At 44.5% G+C, this 18,006-nt stretch overlaps 2 protein-coding genes across 5 annotated transcripts in view; one reads left to right on the top strand and one right to left on the bottom strand.

Moving 5' to 3' along the window:
• grsf1 (G-rich RNA sequence binding factor 1) overlaps window positions 1–12,415 on the top strand; it is a 31,507-nt gene extending 19,092 nt beyond the window's left edge. The window contains exons 5-10 of the mRNA XM_052032395.1: window positions 48–186; window positions 2,527–2,705; window positions 3,471–3,583; window positions 4,941–5,076; window positions 7,622–7,705; window positions 12,122–12,415. Coding sequence (XP_051888355.1) covers window positions 48–186; window positions 2,527–2,705; window positions 3,471–3,583; window positions 4,941–5,076; window positions 7,622–7,705; window positions 12,122–12,138 — 668 coding nt within the window. The 3' untranslated portion in view covers window positions 12,139–12,415. The remainder of the gene's footprint in view (window positions 1–47; window positions 187–2,526; window positions 2,706–3,470; window positions 3,584–4,940; window positions 5,077–7,621; window positions 7,706–12,121) is intronic.
• Window positions 12,416–12,539: 124 nt separating this feature from the next.
• Window positions 12,540–18,006, bottom strand: part of rufy3 (RUN and FYVE domain containing 3) — a 68,134-nt gene continuing 62,667 nt past the window's right edge. For all 4 annotated transcript variants that reach the window (XM_052032355.1, XM_052032360.1, XM_052032347.1 and 1 more), the window contains 4 exons: window positions 16,901–16,986; window positions 15,462–15,489; window positions 15,284–15,367; window positions 12,540–14,360 (listed from right to left, as the gene is read on the bottom strand). In XM_052032355.1, the coding sequence (XP_051888315.1) occupies window positions 14,220–14,360; window positions 15,284–15,367; window positions 15,462–15,489; window positions 16,901–16,986 (339 nt within the window). In that variant the 3' untranslated portion in view covers window positions 12,540–14,219. The remainder of the gene's footprint in view (window positions 14,361–15,283; window positions 15,368–15,461; window positions 15,490–16,900; window positions 16,987–18,006) is intronic.

The following is an 18,006-nucleotide window of genomic DNA, read 5'->3' on the forward strand; positions in this document are numbered from 1 at the left end:
AGTGTTGTTGAAACTTGTTTTCTTTTCTGAACATCATTTAACTGCAGGTTTGGAGATAGTAGAAGATGGTGTGACGATAACCAGGGATCACCGTGGCAGAAACACCGGAGATGCTTTTGTTCAGTTTGCATCTCAGGAAATGGCAGAGCGAGCCTTGGCAAAAGACAGGGAAATGATCGGATCTAGGTACGTACTGGCTTAACAATTAAAGTGCTGGACTCTGTCTTTACCTCTCATTGTCTTGGTGAAGCAGCCAGCGTAATCAAAGACCCCACCCATCCGGGTCGTTCTCTCTTCTCTCCTCTCACATCGGGTAGAAGATACAGGAGCCTGAGGGCACATACCACCAGGCTCAAGGACAGCTTCTACCCCACTGCGATAAGACTATTGAACGGTTCCCTTATACAATAAGATGGACTCTGACCTCACGATCTACCTTGTTGTGACCTGGCACCTTACTGCACTGCACTTTGTCTGTAGCTGTGACACTTTACTCTGTACTGTTATTGCTTTTACCTGTACTACATCAATGCACTCTGTACTAACTCAATGTAACTACACTGTGTAATGAATTGACCTGTACAATTGGTTTGCAAGACAGGTTTTTCACTATACCTCGGTACAAGTGACAATAATAAACCAATACCAATAGTTGGTTTAGGAAGTGGCTGGTTTGGGTAATTAGTCTGATGAGATTACTAGGGCATAATGTTGGTCAGTGTATGGATTATGAGAAAATGGAGGATCAGGCTCTGCAATCTGATTGGTCAACTTTAGGTAGAAAGGTTAAATGTAGGATAAGACATTTAGGACAGAGATACAAAGAAATGTCTTCACAGAGGCTGGTGAACTGTGGAACTCTTTACTATGGAAGATAGTGAAGACTAAAATGCTGAATGGGGGGGGATTTCTAGATACAAGAAGAAGTCTTAGGGTGTGGAGAGAGAGTAGGAACGTGGTATTAAATAGAATGGCAGAACAGGCTTGAAGGGCCGAAAGGCCTTCTCTTGTGTTTCTGTGCCATGGATGTTGGAAGTTGAAAATCTGAAAATGTTGGAAACACTCAGCACGTCGGGTAGGTAACAAGAGAAACGGTTTGACTATCTCTTAGCATGACAGAGAAATTCTGCAAGGAATTGTAATCAACATTCAAAGCAAGTACAGAGGTGAGGAAAGCAGAGAGGGGAGAATGTGATGAGGTGAAAGGCAGGGAAAGATTCAAGGGCAAAAGGGAAAGGCAGCGTCAATGAGTCGAGTAAAGGAACCAAAGTTGGGTAGAAATGAGAACTGAATTATCAGTGGCTGCAGTCAGAAAATATCTGAAATTGTTCAACACAATATTGAGTTCTGAAGGCTGAAATGTGCGTAGTGAAGAGATAGGTGCTGTTTGTTTTGCTTCTGTAAGTGTACACAGAGTACACAAAGGCTGTCGAGCTAGCTAGAGTCAGTAACGGTGGCAAACCGGAGGGGGAGTTGCTCCCCAGTTCTAACACAGGGGCTCCGACCTGAAACATTGATTCTGTTTCTCTTCCCACAGATGAGGCCTGACCTGCTGAGCATTTCCAGCACTTTCTGCTCTTGTTCCCCAATATTCTGGCAGACCCTTTCCCAATCTTGAGTCTGGGGATTAGGATACGTAGACGACACCTGACCAGTCCCTGTCACGTCGACAAGGAACCTTGCGAGGCTTCAGGTCCCTTTTTCTTCGTTCATCAAACCTGGCTTCTCTTTAGTATTAATAGTACTGATATCAGGAAAAGCTGAGCAAGCTGGGGCTCTTTTCTCTGGAAGTCTCGTTATAATTTTGATAGCCTAGACAGAAAGATAATATTTACACCTTGGATACTCCAAAACCGGCTGAGAAGGTAGTTATACACCTAGAAAGAATGCAGGGGAGTCTTCTTTCTGACTTCTGAGTAATGTGTCAGTGGTTCAGACAGATAGCATCGATATATTTAGTTAAGTGTACAGGAGAGAAAGAAACACTAAGGTATACAAGTTGGGTGTGATGTAGGAGATTGGGTAGTGGCTTGTGTGGACCAGAAATGTCAGCACAGACTTGTTTGAGCAATTGTTCTGCTGTGAGTTCTAGGTAGTCACTGGTAATCTGGATTTTTTTTCATGTTTTTCCTTTGTATTTCAAACCAGGCAGCTTCTTGACTCTTGTCTGTCTCATTATTTTTCCTGTCACGTGGAGCCCAGTACTGAACTCATTTGAGGCCTTATTAAGTCTATATAAGTGCATCATTATCTGTTGGGCTTTAATATTTTCTATCTCTTGAAATAAAACCTAGAATTTCATTAACTATTTTGAAAGTGTTCTCCTCCACAAATTCTGCCTTTAATATCTCCATAGCCCGTTTCCCCAATTCTCCCTGCTGTTCCATAGTAGCAAGCTATTTTTGTTCCCAGTCTGTGGAAGGCGTGTCAAGGGCACACAATCATCAATTTACTACCAAGGATGGCATCAAACAAGAAAATAACTGTCCAGCAAATGGCACTGACCTTGTGGTTTTTTTTTGCCAGATACATTGAAATATTCCGAAGCACCAAGAGTGATCTTCGTTTGTACATCCGCCCCTCGAAGAAAACGCCTCACTGTCCCACCACACAGGAAATTGTAACTGACAATGAGAGCTGTACGGTGGTGAACAATTGCAGTACCAATGGTGATATGATGGAGAGAGATGGAAGAGTTCAGAACAGTAAGCACCTTGTTGGCTTAACTGGAATGAAAGACAAATGTGCTGTTGTGGCAGCTGTTTATTCTGCAAACTTACCATTCACAAAGCACTTACCATTCCTGTCATCTGCAGGGTTGTCTGAATTGCAGTTCTGACGAGACTCCGTGGCATCTGTTCATCATATTTTTAAGACCTTTAAAATCCTGTGTGTGATTTGATCAGTCAGTAGAGACTTGATTGTTATTGAGGAAGCAATGATGTTGGTGAATTAACACTGAAATATTTTAATTTTTTTTAAAAAAATCTATATTCTATTACCTGTGTTTCTATTTGTCAGACAAAGCTGTTAAACATGAAATCAACAAAAGTAATTGGAACTAAGACGGAGTAGCTCAGACCTTACGAAATGGTGGACAGTTTACAGGGGTTGAATGCACTACTAGTCCTAAGTTTGTTCTTCTGACTTGTTTTAAATACAAGCCTGGTTTTCACTTGTTGATTTACTTTATAAACTGGGTCTCTAAACAGTTCCTACATCTGTGATATTTTGCATGAGATTCAAATGCGACTCCTTGCAAGCTGCTCTCTACAGATCTAATGTGTGTGATCGTAACAATACATGAAGACTTGCCTGTTGTGGTACCACTGTGCCTGCCTTAAATATGGTGCATAGGACGTGATTGGTATTTTCATAGTGCACGGCCAAAAATATTGGATCTTTTAATGATAAGGAACAACTTGTACTGTTTCTTCTCAAAGCTGTGATTTCTTTTTTTTCGTTAATAGTGCAACTGCCAAAAAATGATTTGGAATCTAATCACTGTATTCAAAGATCTGATGTACACAATGTACATATGAGGGGCCTCCCATTTCGAGTCAATGGACAGGATGTTGTTAAAGTAAGTGTTTGCCTTGTTCATATTTTAAAACAAGTGAACTGTCTGTAACGCTTGTCGCACCATAAATATTCAATGTGTACGTCAGGTGCAGATCTGCAAGCTGTTATCTCAAATTAACTTAGAAAACTACCAGTACAACCCAGCACATGTATTATACACTTAACACGGACTGCTGCCTGTATCATGTGAATGCCACCAGCAATTTGTCACACAGATATCAATTATGGACACCATTGAAGCCATTTTAAGCTCATCAACTATCTCTTGCACACTGAGACATTTGCATTTTTGTGTCTTTAAGTCCTAACCATCCCACATACCCCTGCCCATTTATCTCCTGCCACAGCTGCATCCTTCCCTTACGAGATGTGGATCAGGTCACCTTCGGCTACACACTAATTACCCAGGGTTGCTCTGCACCCATACACCTGCCATTAAGTCACCAGTCATCCACTACCGCGGTGCAAGTAACAGAGAGATGTATGTGGACTTGGTTCTTCAGAAAATCAAAGCAATGGTTTGTGAAAAGCAATTTTTAAAAAAAATTTTATTTACAGCGTGGTAACAGGCCCTTCCGGCCCAACGAGTCTGCGCCGCCCGTTTTAAACCCATATTAACCTACCCATACGTCTTTTTTAGCATGTGGCAGGAAACCGGAGCACCCGGAGGAAACCCATGCAGACACGGGAGAATGTACAAACTCTTTACAGACAGCGACGGGAATCGAACCCCGATAGCTGGCGCTGTAATAGTGTTGCGCTAACCGCTACACTACCGTGTCGTCCCTAATCATCTTTTGATCATTGATCATCTTTGAATACTTCCATGGTGCCTTTTACAACCACGTGAGAGAATAGAAGGGGAACCCAGTGTCACATTTGAAAGTGGCCCCACAGTACTGCCCCTCCAACAGCGCAGCACTCCCTCAGTACTATACCGGCACGTCAGCCTGTTCTAGGGCCTCAAGTGGGACTCAAACCAACGAACTAACTTAGAGACAAGTGTGGCACCAGTTGAAAAGCAACTGATTCGTAGTAAGGTTGAAAAGCTGATCTATTGTGGAAGTTAAATAAACACCACATTAGTTGCTGCTTCCAACATTAAGGCATCTTATATTTTTGCGCGGATGGTTTGAATGATGGCAGTGTATAGTGTGGTGAAGTCAGTGGCAGATTGCAAACACTGGAGAAAGCTGCCGACTTTACTGCAGAGAAAGGCTGCAGCAGTACTAGTTTTATGTGCTGTAATATTTTTAATGCACGATAAGCTGAAAGCCATCTTTTCAATTGTGTGTGTGTGAGACGACTTATGCCAAGTCTCTTGGGAGGTGTTGCTGTGAAACGCGTTTCTGTTCTAGTTCTTCCAGCCTTTGAAGCCTGTGCGGATTATTGTGGAGTACGGGCCTGACGGAAAAGCCACTGGGGAAGCAGACGTACATTTTGCCACACACGAAGATGCTGTTGCTGCTATGACGAAAGACAAATCGCACATGCGTAAGAACTTTACTCCATCTTGCAAGTCTGAAATGGACTGCCTCAAGTGTAGACCGTTTATTCCATGTGTTTATTGACAGCACATCTACAACACAGCCATTCAGCCCATCGTCCAAGTGCCAATTCGTTGAACGTGTTCATTGGTTCATCTCTGATCTTCCCCTGCAACCCTGATAACATTTCCACAGCAAGAATATTTCCAGTTCTCTTTTGAAAGTTCCCTTTGAATCTACTTCAACTGCCTTTCAGGCATTATGTTCCAGATCACAGCAGCTCACCGCGCTTCAAAAAATGAGTTCTCCTCCTCCTCTGCTCCTTTTGCCGATCTATTTCCTTCTGATGGAGGTTTCCTTTGTTCTTTATCAGAGCCCAAATACATCAAAACACCTCCTTTAAATATTGACTAGTCTATCAGCCCTATGCCATACCAAGGTGGTCAGACCATTGTGATTAGACATTTCCTTGTCTACCACCTCCAATCTCCCATTCTGTTAAAAATGCAGAGAAAATCCAGGGATCCCAGGTCAACAGGAGATTCCTTATAGACCCCATCAGTCCAGCAGACCAGACACACACTTGTAAAGGATTTCCTTTTGACCTGGAGGAACTCAGCAGCTCAGGCAGCATCTGTGGAGGGAAATGGACGGTCGATGTTTTGGGTCAGGACCCTTCATCTGGACTGGAGAGAAGGAGGGGAGATATCCCAGTATAAAGAGGTGAAGGAAGGGGTGGAGCAAGAGCTGGTGGGTGATAGGTGAATCCAGGTGAGGGGGTGATAGGCAGATGGGGGTGGGAATGACGTCAGAAGCTGGGAGTTGATAGGTGGAAGTTGCAAAGGGCTGAAGCTGATGGAATCTGATAGGAGAGGATGGTGAAGCGTGGAATAAAGGGAGGGAGGTGGGGAGGGGAACCAGTGGGAGGGGTGTGTGGCAAATGGAGAGGGCAAGGGAGGGGAAAGATGAGGTGATGGGGCTGTGGGATCGGGAGAGAGAGAGAAAGTGGAAAAAGCACAGATGGGGAGCAGTTACAGAAGTTTGAGAATTCGATGTTCGTGCTGCCAGGGTGGAGACTGCCCAGGGAAAGGATGAGGTGTTCCCCGAATTTGTGTGACCTGACAGTGGAAGAGGCTGTGGACAGACATGTCGGTATGGGAATAGGAAGTGGAATTGAAATGGCTGGCGGAGAAGTTTGAGACTGTTCTTCTTGGAACAGAGATTAAGAGAAGATCTGATAGAGAATTTAAAATCATGTAGGTGAAGAGAAAGACAGAAACTGTTTCCCTCGGCAGAGGAGTCAAGCTCCAAGGGATGTGATCAATGAAGGTGATTGGCAAGAGAACCAAAATGAGAGTGAGGAAAAATAATTCTGCACAACGAGTGTTCAGTGTCTAGAAGACAGTTCCTGGGGGGTAGTGGATTCAACTGTAACGTTCAGAAGCAAGCTGGGTAACTGTCGGAACAGAAAGAGTTTGCAGAGCTTTGTGGACGGGACAGTTGGATGGGACTAGGTGGGTTGCTCTGACCTAGAACGGGTCTAGATGGATTGAATGGCCGCCTTCCATGCTGTAACCATTCTGTGCTTCAGTAAGCTACTCCTAGCATCTAGTTACTGTTATACAAGAGCAAATACTAGGAACAGGAGTAGGCCATTCAGCCCCTTCAGTCTACTTCACCATCTATAAGATCGTGAGTGATCCTTTGCTCTGCCCCCCTCTCCGGCCCAATCCAATCCCCACGGTTCTTTAGGTTCCCAACAATCTATCAGTCTCAACCTTGAACATACTCAACAACTGGGCATCCATTGCCCTCGAGTAGAGAATTCAGAAGATTCAACACTGAGTGTAGACCTTTCTTATTTCTGGCCTACATGAGCCACCACTTGAGATCACCCTTGAGATCACCTTCTAGTTGTACATCTCCTCTCAATCCTGTCTTGTGTTTCAGGGATCACTTCTCATTCATCTCAAACTAGAAAATTTATACACATTCCCCTCAATCTGGTAAGAAAAACCTCTCTTCAGAGGAAAGATGTGAGAAGTTGTGCACAGTGTCCCACCGACTGGAACCCATCTGTATCCCAATTCTGCCTTGTCTCTCTGTCCTCATCCTGCAAAAGTTCATCTTATTTCAAATAAATGAATTGATTCCTGCTGTTTTTGATGGGAGTTAGTTCCAAGCCTCTACCTCCTAGCATGTTATTGAACTTGCCTTCAGAATGGGTAGGCTTTGATTGTCCCTATATTTCCAGTAGGGGTTTTAGTACGACAATTCACAAAAACCCTTTAATTGTTATCTTCTACATTTAATGCTATGATTGCTGAAAACAGCCGTAGATTTTTTTATTTCAGTCTTTTGATTTAATTTTGGAGGGAGATGGGAGTAGGGGTTGTCGAGGGAGGGAGTGTTAAGTCATCGGTTATGGTGGAATTTGAGTCAGATGGCATGCTTCATCGACTTAGCCACGCTAGATGTAGCCCAGCCACAATGCTTTTTAACCACTGGGTTCATTTACTGCAGCTGTTGGTTTCTGATTCTCTCTGACGCAGAGCATCGCTATATAGAACTCTACCTGAACTCGTTATGCTCGGGGATTCCTGCCGGACATAATGATCAAGGAATTCAAGAGAAAGGTAAGTTCTCGTCAAGCTTCTGGTACGTAGAGAAGCTGCAGGGAGTTGCTGATTGGATTAGTTTGAATCAGCATCTCTTTAGATGGAAGTGTTTTCTGCTGTGAAATATTTCTGATTAGTTTCTTCCCAGCCCTCATCCCTGCCCTGATGTACCAAGAGCAGGTTTGGGCAAAGTCAAGTTTATTGTCAGATGCACAAGTCCATGTGTGCACAGGTGCAATGGAAAACTTACTTGCGGCAGCATCACAGGCACATAGCATCAGAAACACAACAGTCAAGAGAAAAATCTAAATTAAACATAAATTATACACAATTTTTACAAGAAAGAACACAACTAGAACAAAAAAAAACAAAGTCCATTGTAGTGCAACGCGGTCATAGTGTTGCTATGCTGAGGTAGTGATTAGGGTTTTGCTGGTTGGTTCAAGAACTGAAGGGAAGTAGCTGTTCCTGAACCTGGTGGTGAGGGGACTTCAGGCTTCTGTACCTCCTGCCCGATGGGAGCTGCGAGAAGATGGCACGGCCCAGATGGTGGAGATTTTTGATGATAGATGTTGCCTTCTTGAGGCAGCACCTCCTGTAGATACTATCAACGGATGTGCCCGTGATGTACTGGGCTGAGTCCACTACTCTCTGCAGCTTCTTATGTTCCTGCGCATTGTGGCTCTTGGGGCTCTGTTGCTGTTTAACAGTGCACATGGCTTGCTTGGGTGGGCAAACTGTTAATCCTGTCTCATTACCTGATTGGTACCTGCACCCAATCTAGTTCATACCAAGCATTCAGTATGTACAGCATTGCATTAGTACAGGGTGCATGAAAGAGGCACTGCATGCCAGTGGAACACAAGGTTGATACAGCAGTGGGTCCTGCATTTATGCAGCAGTGCACAAGTCACTGAAAGCTACTATGGGCATGGATCTGTTGGGCTGAATGGCCTGTTTCTCTGCATTTAGTATGGGGTGCAGGGCCCATTGAGTGCAGCGTCTGCAGAGTATGTTGAACGAGCGATTTCTGGGAGTCAAGTTCAGTAGTGCGTGTATATATTTAAAGAATGAAGTTATTATGATAGGCAAGGGAGGGCAGGTAATATGATGCAGCTGCAGTTCGAGCTGATGGAGACCATTGTGATCCATGTGCAGTAAATGTCTGCAACTCAAGGAACTTAGGTTAGTTGATGAGCTAGAGGATTTAAACATTGCTTCAGGAAAGGAGGGGAGGGGGTTGAGATCTCTGGGTGCATTGTTCCAGAGACAATCACACCCCTTTAGATAAAGCAGTGCAGAATTGGTCAGCAGGAGGGTGTGACTACGGGTTCAGCAGGTAGTAGGAATCCAGAATCCAGTGTTGGAGGAACCTCAGCCCTTACACCTGTCCTGCAGGTACTGGGTCTTGCTGCCTGCATGGATGAGAGCAGGGACTGCAGGGAGTTTGAGCTAAGTGACCACAGCCCCACAGTTCAGGGGACAACTCAAGTTACGGAGTGGGAAGGAATGTAGTAGTGGAAGGCTGCAGACTAGTTAGAGAGTTAGATACTGTTCTCTGCAGCCACAAACATGAGTGCCAAAAGCTTTGTTGCTTGCTTGTTGCCAGGGTTGAGAATGTCTTGGGATTGGAGAGGAAGGATCCAGTTGTTGTCCATTTAGTGACCAGTGACAAAAGATAGATACAAGAAGATTCTGTAAAGGACCATGGGCAGCAAGGGTCCAAATTAAGAAGCAGTTCCACAGAAGTAATAATCTCACAGGTAATAAATTTGAGCCATGTTCAAACTGCAGTAGATCATTAAGATCAGAGTTGAAGGTGTGGCCCAAAACCTGCTGTGGGAGAAATGGGTTTCAATTCATGGGGAGCTGGTACCAATACTGGGGAAAGAAGAAGCTGTTCTATTGGGACAGTCTTCATTTGATTCAGGGTGGGCTTGGTGTCTGAGTGAATCAAATAACTTGGGCTGTGGATGAGGCTTTAAACTAAATAATGGAGGAGGGGATTCTGTGAAGGGGAGTTCAGAAAGTTAAAGGACAGGGCAATGCAATGGGTGATGATAACTAGTCTTGTCAGGAAGGGGCAGAGTGTACACACGTATGGGTATATCGCTAGTTAGAACCAGAGAGGGAAAATGCTTAAAAAGTCAAAATGCTAGGTCCTCCCCAGCTTACGGACACCTGACTTATGGACAGCCCGTAGATACAAACAAGAGTTTGAGAGACGGGTGGGATGGATTTGCCGGCTGCTGGGTGGGAACTCAGTTCGCGACCACGTTTCTGACTTGTGAACTGTCTGGGTTACAAACAGTTTACAGGAACAGACCCCTGCTGTAACCTGGTGACAACCTGTAAATTTTATTTTAGTGCATGCAGTGTCTCTAACAAAATGAATGAATTACGGTATGATCTGATGGTCATTGTGGGTTGTGGTTGCAAAGTGAACACAGATATCCCAGGGGACTTTCAGGAGAGAGAAAGGGAAAATGGAGGAGGGCGTGGAGGAGCTATGGTACCAGTGGGAAAGGAACATGGCTTTGAAACTCAAGGAATGGAGTCATTCTGGGTGGAGCTGACACCAACAAGCAAGGAAATCATCGGTGGGTGTTGTCGCTCCCCCGCAGTGGTACCATAGAGGCTGCAACCAGCAGAGTATGTGAAGGGGAACTGGTGGATGTGGTGCATTTGGGCTTTCAGGAGCCCTTTGGTAAGGTAGCACAGCAAGTTATTAAAATTAGAGCATACAGTATATTGAGTATGGTATGGTGCAGTATGGGGAAAAACAGGGGTTATTTTGGGTTGGGAGGCTGTGACCAGTGGGTGCCACGGGACAGTGCTGGGGCTCCAGATGTTCACAATCTACCTATGATTTGGATGAGAGCAGTAATTGTAATATGTCCCGGACTGCTGATGATACCAAGTCAGGTGGCTGTGTGGATTGCTGCTGAACAGCTTCAGGCTAATATAGACGGGAGCTTGGCGACTCGTCGCAAGCTGCTCTCTGCAAATCTACTCATTACTCCTTTTATAATCACCCTTCTCTATTAAATCTAAAATCTGTGACGCTAAGAATTACTAATAATGTTCTTCTACGTTATTGTCTGCCTGCACTGCACTTTCTCTGTAACACTTCATTCTGCACTCTTATTGTTTTCCCTTGTACTGTGTAATGCATCATTGTAATGAAATGATCTGTATGGATGGCATGTAGAACGTTTTTCACTGGACCTCAGTACATGTGACAATAATAAACCAATTTACCAAGTGAAAGGGCGAGGATGTGGCCAGATGGAATATAATGTGGAAAACTGTGAGATTCTACACTTCGGTAGGAAAAATAAGTAGTTTTTGTAGATGTTGAGAGGTTGATATTCAGAGGTACCCAAGTGTCTGTAGGAGTGCACTTACAGAGAGAAGTTAGTACAGTGAATCAGAATCAGGTTTATTATCAGTCTTAAATGATGTGAAATTTGATGTTTTGCGGCAGCTGTACAGTGCAGACACTAACTACAAAATAGTGCAAAACAAAAGGAACAATGAGGTTTGTGGACTGTTCAGTAATCTGACGGCTTTTGTTGCAACAGGATATGGACAGAAATGGAGATCTTGCTGTAGTTATGCAGGGCTCTAGTTAGACTGCACCAGGAACATTGTGTATTAGTGACCACCTACAGAAGGATCGACTTGAGTAGAGGCAGTGCAGCAAAGACTGATCAGATCGATTCCTGGGATGGGTGGTTTGATGAAAAGTTAAGCAGACTGGACGTAGTTGAGAAGAATTTGGGGTGATATTGTTGAAACATACGCAATCCATAAAGGGTACAACATTGGGAGATGGAGGGGCAGTGATTCCCCAGCCTCGGGGGTGGGGAGTTCTAGCATCAGTCTCAAAAGAAAGTGTTGACCATGCAGCTATGGAAGGAGATAATTTGTTTACTGGAAGCCTGGTGAATCTTCAGGCTTCACTAGCCGAGAGGGCTATGAGGACAGTAAAACTCCAATAATCCAGCACACTTGACTTTGGTGGTGCCCGACTACAGATTTTCTGGACTATTGGATGTTATTCTAACACCACAGCACATTCCTTTAATTCGCCATTTTAGCTGTTATGATAAATTTCCCAGTGAAACCTGGTAGGTTTAAAGGGAGCACAGCAAATTTTACTTTGGTGAGCCAGGGGCTCGAAACACCAGGGTTTCTGAAAGGTTGGATAGCAGATTATTGGAGTTTTACTGTATAGTCAAGTTAGAGATTGACCTCCTTCACATCAGTGGACATCTGGTTACTGTGGCAGAGTGGTGCTGAGATGAATCATCAGCCGTGATCCTAATGAACGGTGCAGTCGGCACAAGGGGCCAAATGATATTGGATTTGCATCTGTAGATTCATAACCTTCAAAGTGAAATAACTCACTGATCATTTATTTTGTTCCAGGTTCTGAAGAGAGGTAAACAGTTACTAATTTGGAAGCGGCTCTGGCTTTGGAAGTGACACTTTCCACTTGAGCAAATTACCTAAACACTAGGCAAAACTAACAAAAGTGGTACAGGAGCTCAAAGCTGCATCAAACCAGTTGGAGTAACTGTGACATACTTATTGATCTCATTAATGAAGGGGAAATTGATTTTTTTTTGGTACTCCAAGTAGCCTATATTGCAAATTATGCCTCTTGTAACACGTTTTAATGTTACATTACTTGATAAAATAAATCCAGGCATTTTAACAAGTTTACATTGCTTGACAACAGTTTAAATTGTGTGATAGCAACAATGGTTTAAAAATGTTGTGGCAAGTTTGCAGTAATATGCAGAGCATATGTCCTTGGCTAAACATGGGGCTTATTATGGTAGTGCATCTCCTCCCAGTATAATCAGATGGGTTACATCAGTACAGCCACAATAAAATCTTCAGTGATCATTTTACAGTAATTCAATTTTAACAGAGTTTCCCATTTTTAGTAAAATCAGGAGCTGGAAAGTTACAGCAAGGCCTCTGGTTGTGTTCCACCCATTTAGAAAATCTGTTTGCAAACTGTAACCCAGGAGCCTGCCTTTCCTGGGGACACTGATCAGTGCTTGGAGTATGTAATGCCTGCTCACTCACAGCCCCAGCTTGCTTCACCTTTCCCAAGGAGATACCAGGCCAGAAATGCCAAATTCCTTCATACTTAACACAGCCAGATTGTTTTGCCCAGCCCTTGACACTGAAATGTAGCAGTGTCAGGAATGGAATACCAGACACTCACTAGGATAGAAACCACTGACCGTCACAGTTGTGTGCACACAAATGTTTATTCATACAACAGACAGCAAACATCAGGATATCCAGTTGAACCCAGACAGTGGGTGAACAGGCAGCTATGGAATGCTCCTTCACACAAAGATATTCTAGTCCCTGCCCTCCAAGTGCAAATTTCCTTATAACAGTTGTTCAGTTTTATATAAAGTACTCATGTTAACAAATGCCATTATTGTGTGGGGTAAATCAGCTACTTGAATCAAACGGGAAGAAAAATAATTGGCTATAACTACATTTGGTCACTATTTAGATGCTTTCTTGCATACATTCATTTTTTTTTAAAGAAAGTCCTGTAAAATGGAGGAACTTGTCAAGAAAACACCTTATCTTTGATTATATATAAACTACATTGTAGCATGAGGTAGTGTATACCATACAGCTTTGAACCTCATCTCGATCACTGTTACAAAAGTCCTGTCTGATCAGTACTCTTACAGAAAAAAATAGCAAAACATTACAGAAGCAAAGAAACGGTACTCAGGTCAGACAGCAAGAGATCTGACTTAACTCTGTTAGTCTCCAGCAGTGCTGCCTGTTCTCAGTGGATCACACGTTTATTCCCTTTTCAAAAACATGCTGTTTTACATTGTTTGCTCTAAGCATTCACAAGGATGAGACCGAGAGTATTTAACAGCAGACAATCCCACCTCAGTCCAGCCAACAGAGGTTGTTGAAACACTCCGATCACAGCGCACTACTGAAATTCACATTTGGTCAAAAAATGAAGCCAAAATAACGACAAAAGGGACTGAGTTTCTATCACCCTCAATGAGGGTGGGGAACCAGTTGTATCTGCTGAGGTTGGCATGGTCACCTTGACTACACCCAGGTGGGTTTGCCACATTGTTCAGGCCATAGATAAGAAGTCCAGCCCCATCTGGTAGGGATTAGAGTTGTTTAAATAGCATTGCCAGGGCTCAGTGATTTTAGAGTATCAGAGTTTGACCACACTGATCTAATCTGGTCTCCCAGGCAGTGTTCCCATTGCCTTTTCTGGATTGCACCATTCATGGCCCAGACAATAGCCATTCCACTTGGTGAATCATCTTCCTGAAAGTTTACAAAGATCATTAAAGAGGGTAATGCACATCTCCCAACGATGTGTCAAAAGAGCAGTTTTGTTTTTGAGGAAAAGTGTGCACTTTAGAAACGGCACACTGATTTGTCCAATACTTCACACTGAGGACAACCAGGAGGTATCCACGGTTCTCTGCACACTCGGCTCGGTAATCTGTCAGGGTGGTGTTGAGTACTGCTGTAACAGCGTCACGTGGCAGGGATTACACACGCACACAGGCTCCAGGGATGACGGGAGTGGCAACTCATTGACGGTACACACACTGCAGAAGACCCCCTGACAGTTGTTGCATTGCCTCTGAAAGAGAAGGACAGCCATTGATTATACCCACAGGAAAGGGCGGTGAGGAGACTGCTTGGTTATCGTGTCTCCCCCCCACCCCCCCCCCCCCAAACCCCTATAACCAAGCATGCTAAAAGGTGTGATGGTAAAGAGATGCTAAAGGGATAAGGAGAGAACACAGAATAGTACAACACAGGAACAGGCCCTTCGGCCCACCATGTCTGTGCTGGACACGATGCCAAGTTAAACTAAATCTCTTCTGCCTGCACCTGATCCATACGAATACACAGGAATAGAGGGATGTGTCCATCTGAAAGCCTTTCAAGTGCCTCCATCAATCTGCTTCCACCATTACCCCTGGCAGCTCATCCCAGGCACCCACCACTCTTTTAAAAAAAACTTGCCCCACACATCTCCTTTAAACTTTCCCCCTCTCACTTTAAATACACGTAAGATATCTTTACTAGTCACGTGTACATCGAAACACACAGTGAAATGCATCTTTTGTGTAGAGTGTTCTGGGGGCAGCCCGCAAGTGTCACCACGCTTCCGGCACCAACGTAGCATGCCCACAACTTCCTAACCTGTACGTCTTTGGAATGTGGGAGGAAACCGGAGCGCCCGGAGGAAACCCACGCAGACACGGGGAGAACGTACAAACTCCTTACAGACAGCAGCTGGAATTGAACTCGGGTCGCTGGCGCTGTAATAGCGTTACGTTAACCACTACACTACCGTGCCTACCCCTTCAGGGAAAGAAGCTAGACATGCATAGAGATAGAAAGAGGTTGAAGCTATGGGGGATTTAAACCATGAATGACAAGCTTTCTACTGCAATAGTCATCGGTAGATCAGGAACATGGGTAGTAATTACAGAGTTTATGATCAGAACTCGAGATGCTGGCAGAGCTTTGGATGGATTGTAAATCAGTTTGTACCTTGGGCCTGGTTAATGAGGCTGCCTCTTGACAGAGTGTGCATATCACATTCTCCTCTCTTTCCAGTACTGAGCCATCAGGTCCCTGCGACAGGCAACGCAACAGTTAAAAACTCCAGCTTTGTGGGAGGTGTGTATAAAATTAGATTATTTAAAAAGAAAAAAAACTATGTACTTACAGTTTCTGCCTCTGTTCCTGAACTTGACCTAGAAGTATTCAAAAGAACATATTTCAACAAATAAACTTATTCTGTGAACTGCCAATGTGTGCAAACTTAATGAAAGTGTAGTGAGAGGGGAAGAGATGGGGCTGGGTAGGTAAAAAGAGACGGCAGGGAAGTGGGTCTGGGAGAGATAGGAGAAAGGAAGTACAGTTGGCTGTAGTTGGAGGTACCTCCTGTAAGTCACGGAATCAAGGCAGTTTTATTCTACACAGGGTCTTCAGTCGATAAACGGCGAGTCAAAGTTTCGGAGATGGACAGACAACGTTTCCGGTCGAGACCCTTTAACAGAAAGGGCATTCCACTCGAGGCAGACAACCCGCCTCCAGCACACCAGTGGAGGCCACTTTTAATCCATGGTGTGCCCACTGAAAAGCTCATTTAGAATTTAACAAAATATTTTCTTTAGTCCATCTCTGGATTTTGTAAATAATTTTAATTGGCAGCTCACGTAATGTTTGGAGAGTGAATTATTTGAGAATTCTCTCTGCAGTCAAACATTAGAACATTACAGCACATTACAGGCCCTTCGGCCCACAATGTTGTGCCAACATTTTATCCTGCTCTAAGATCTATCTAACCCTTCCCTCCCACATAGCCCCCTATTTTTCTATCATTCATGTGTCTATCTAAGAGTCTCTTAAATGTCCCTAATGTATCTGCCCCCAAACTCTGCCGGCAGTGCGTTCCACGCACCCACCACTCTCTGTAAAAAAAACTTACCCCTGACATCCCCCTTATACCTTCCTCCAATCACCTTAAAATTATGTCCCCTCATGTTAGCCATTGTCGCCCTGGGAAAAAGTAATTCCTCCCGACAGTTCCAAATAATAAACTGCACTAGACTTAACAGTTTCAGGCAATGAATCCTAATGACGGACAGGACGCTGCCTGGATTGGAGAGTGAGAGGTTGAACAAACTTGGGTTGCTTTCCCTAGAGCGTCGGAGGCTGAGGGGAGATCTGACAGAAGTTTATAAAATTATGAGAGGCATAGATAGGGTAGACAGTCAGAATCTTTTTTCCCAGGGTGGAAATGTCAAATACTAGAGGACATGGGTTTAAGGTGAGAGGGAGAAAGTTTAAAGGAGATGTGCGGGGCAAGTTTTTGTTACACAGGGAGTGGTGGGTGCCTGCAACGGGCTGCCAGGGGTGGTAGTGGACGCAGATACGATAGGAGGGGTTTAAGAGGCATTCAGCCAGACACGTGAACGGGCGGGGAATGGAGGGAGACAGACCATGAACAGGCAGATGGGATTAGTTTAGATCTGCATCATGGTCAGCACGGTTATGGTGGGCCGAAGGGCCTGTTCGAGTGCTGTACTGTTCTCGGTTCTAGCTACGACACAGAATAAATCCCAAACATTTGACACTGATACACAACGAACATTAAAATACCTGTCTGTTCTGTGGGACCCATTGGGAGTCCTCTCCTCTTCTGCCTGACGGAGCCGAAGGTTTTCTTCTCGAAGCTCCTCCAGTTCCTGTAATATCACCACAAAGACCCCACCCCACACAAATAATTAGTAAACAGAATCACACTGCAAACCAGGAGCACAAGGTGCACTAACCCCTGCAGGAAGGCTAGATGTGATGAACCTGGAACCGTGCCAGTGCACCTGGAGAGACAGCTTCAGCTCAGCTGGTTACACCCTTGCCTCAGAGTCAAACGGTGAGTCCCACTGCTGAGACGAGAACAAAATCTGTGCAGTACAGAGAGAGAGCACCCCTCCGAGGTTTGGTCATTGAGGTGCACCCAGTAACGTTTTAAAATATAACAAAAGGCACAATCTTGCTGCAGATGGACCCTCGTGCTAGCAGGCTGCTCCCACATGTGGTTTTGGTGAAGCCAGTGAGGAGGGAGTGATCTGGTGTGGAAAGTTCTCTCTTTTTCTGTACACAAGATGAAAAGATTGCTGGGTTAATGTAGTTTTTTTTATTATTATTTATTTACTGGCAGGATTAAAGGTCATCCACTCAGATTCAACCGAGTATAGTTTGGGTAACGCAAGATCCACGTCAGAGACACAGGAGACTGCAGACACTGGAATCTGCTGAAGTAACTCAGCGGGTCAGGATCCCAGTGCAGGGTCCCGACCTGAAATGTCAACAATTCCTTTCCTCCCACAGATGCCGTTTGTTGCTCCATGCCCCTACCACTTCACAACAATGTTGGGAAAGAGTTCAAGGAAGGTTTGTCCTCCGAGGTGTTCCCAGAAAAGCAGTAGGACCAGAGGACAGGGTGGGAGCAGTGGGCTTCTGAAGGAAACTCCCCGAAAGGAAGCCCTGTCCACACCAACACGTGACATGTCATTAATTAAAAATGCACCAGACAGTCTGCATTGAGAGTAAAAATTTCTTCCCGTAGAGGCTTGAGAATCATTGGAATGGTTTCCCCCGGGGGCCCTGAATGACCAGCCTTCAAGGCTGGAATCAATAAGTTTTCGGACAGGGGAAATCAGAGAACACGGGGATCGAACAGGGATACGGGTGAGGCACAGGAT

This window comes from Pristis pectinata, chromosome 2, assembly GCF_009764475.1.
Source record: "Pristis pectinata isolate sPriPec2 chromosome 2, sPriPec2.1.pri, whole genome shotgun sequence".
NCBI classification, from domain to species: Eukaryota; Metazoa; Chordata; class Chondrichthyes; order Rhinopristiformes; family Pristidae; genus Pristis; species Pristis pectinata.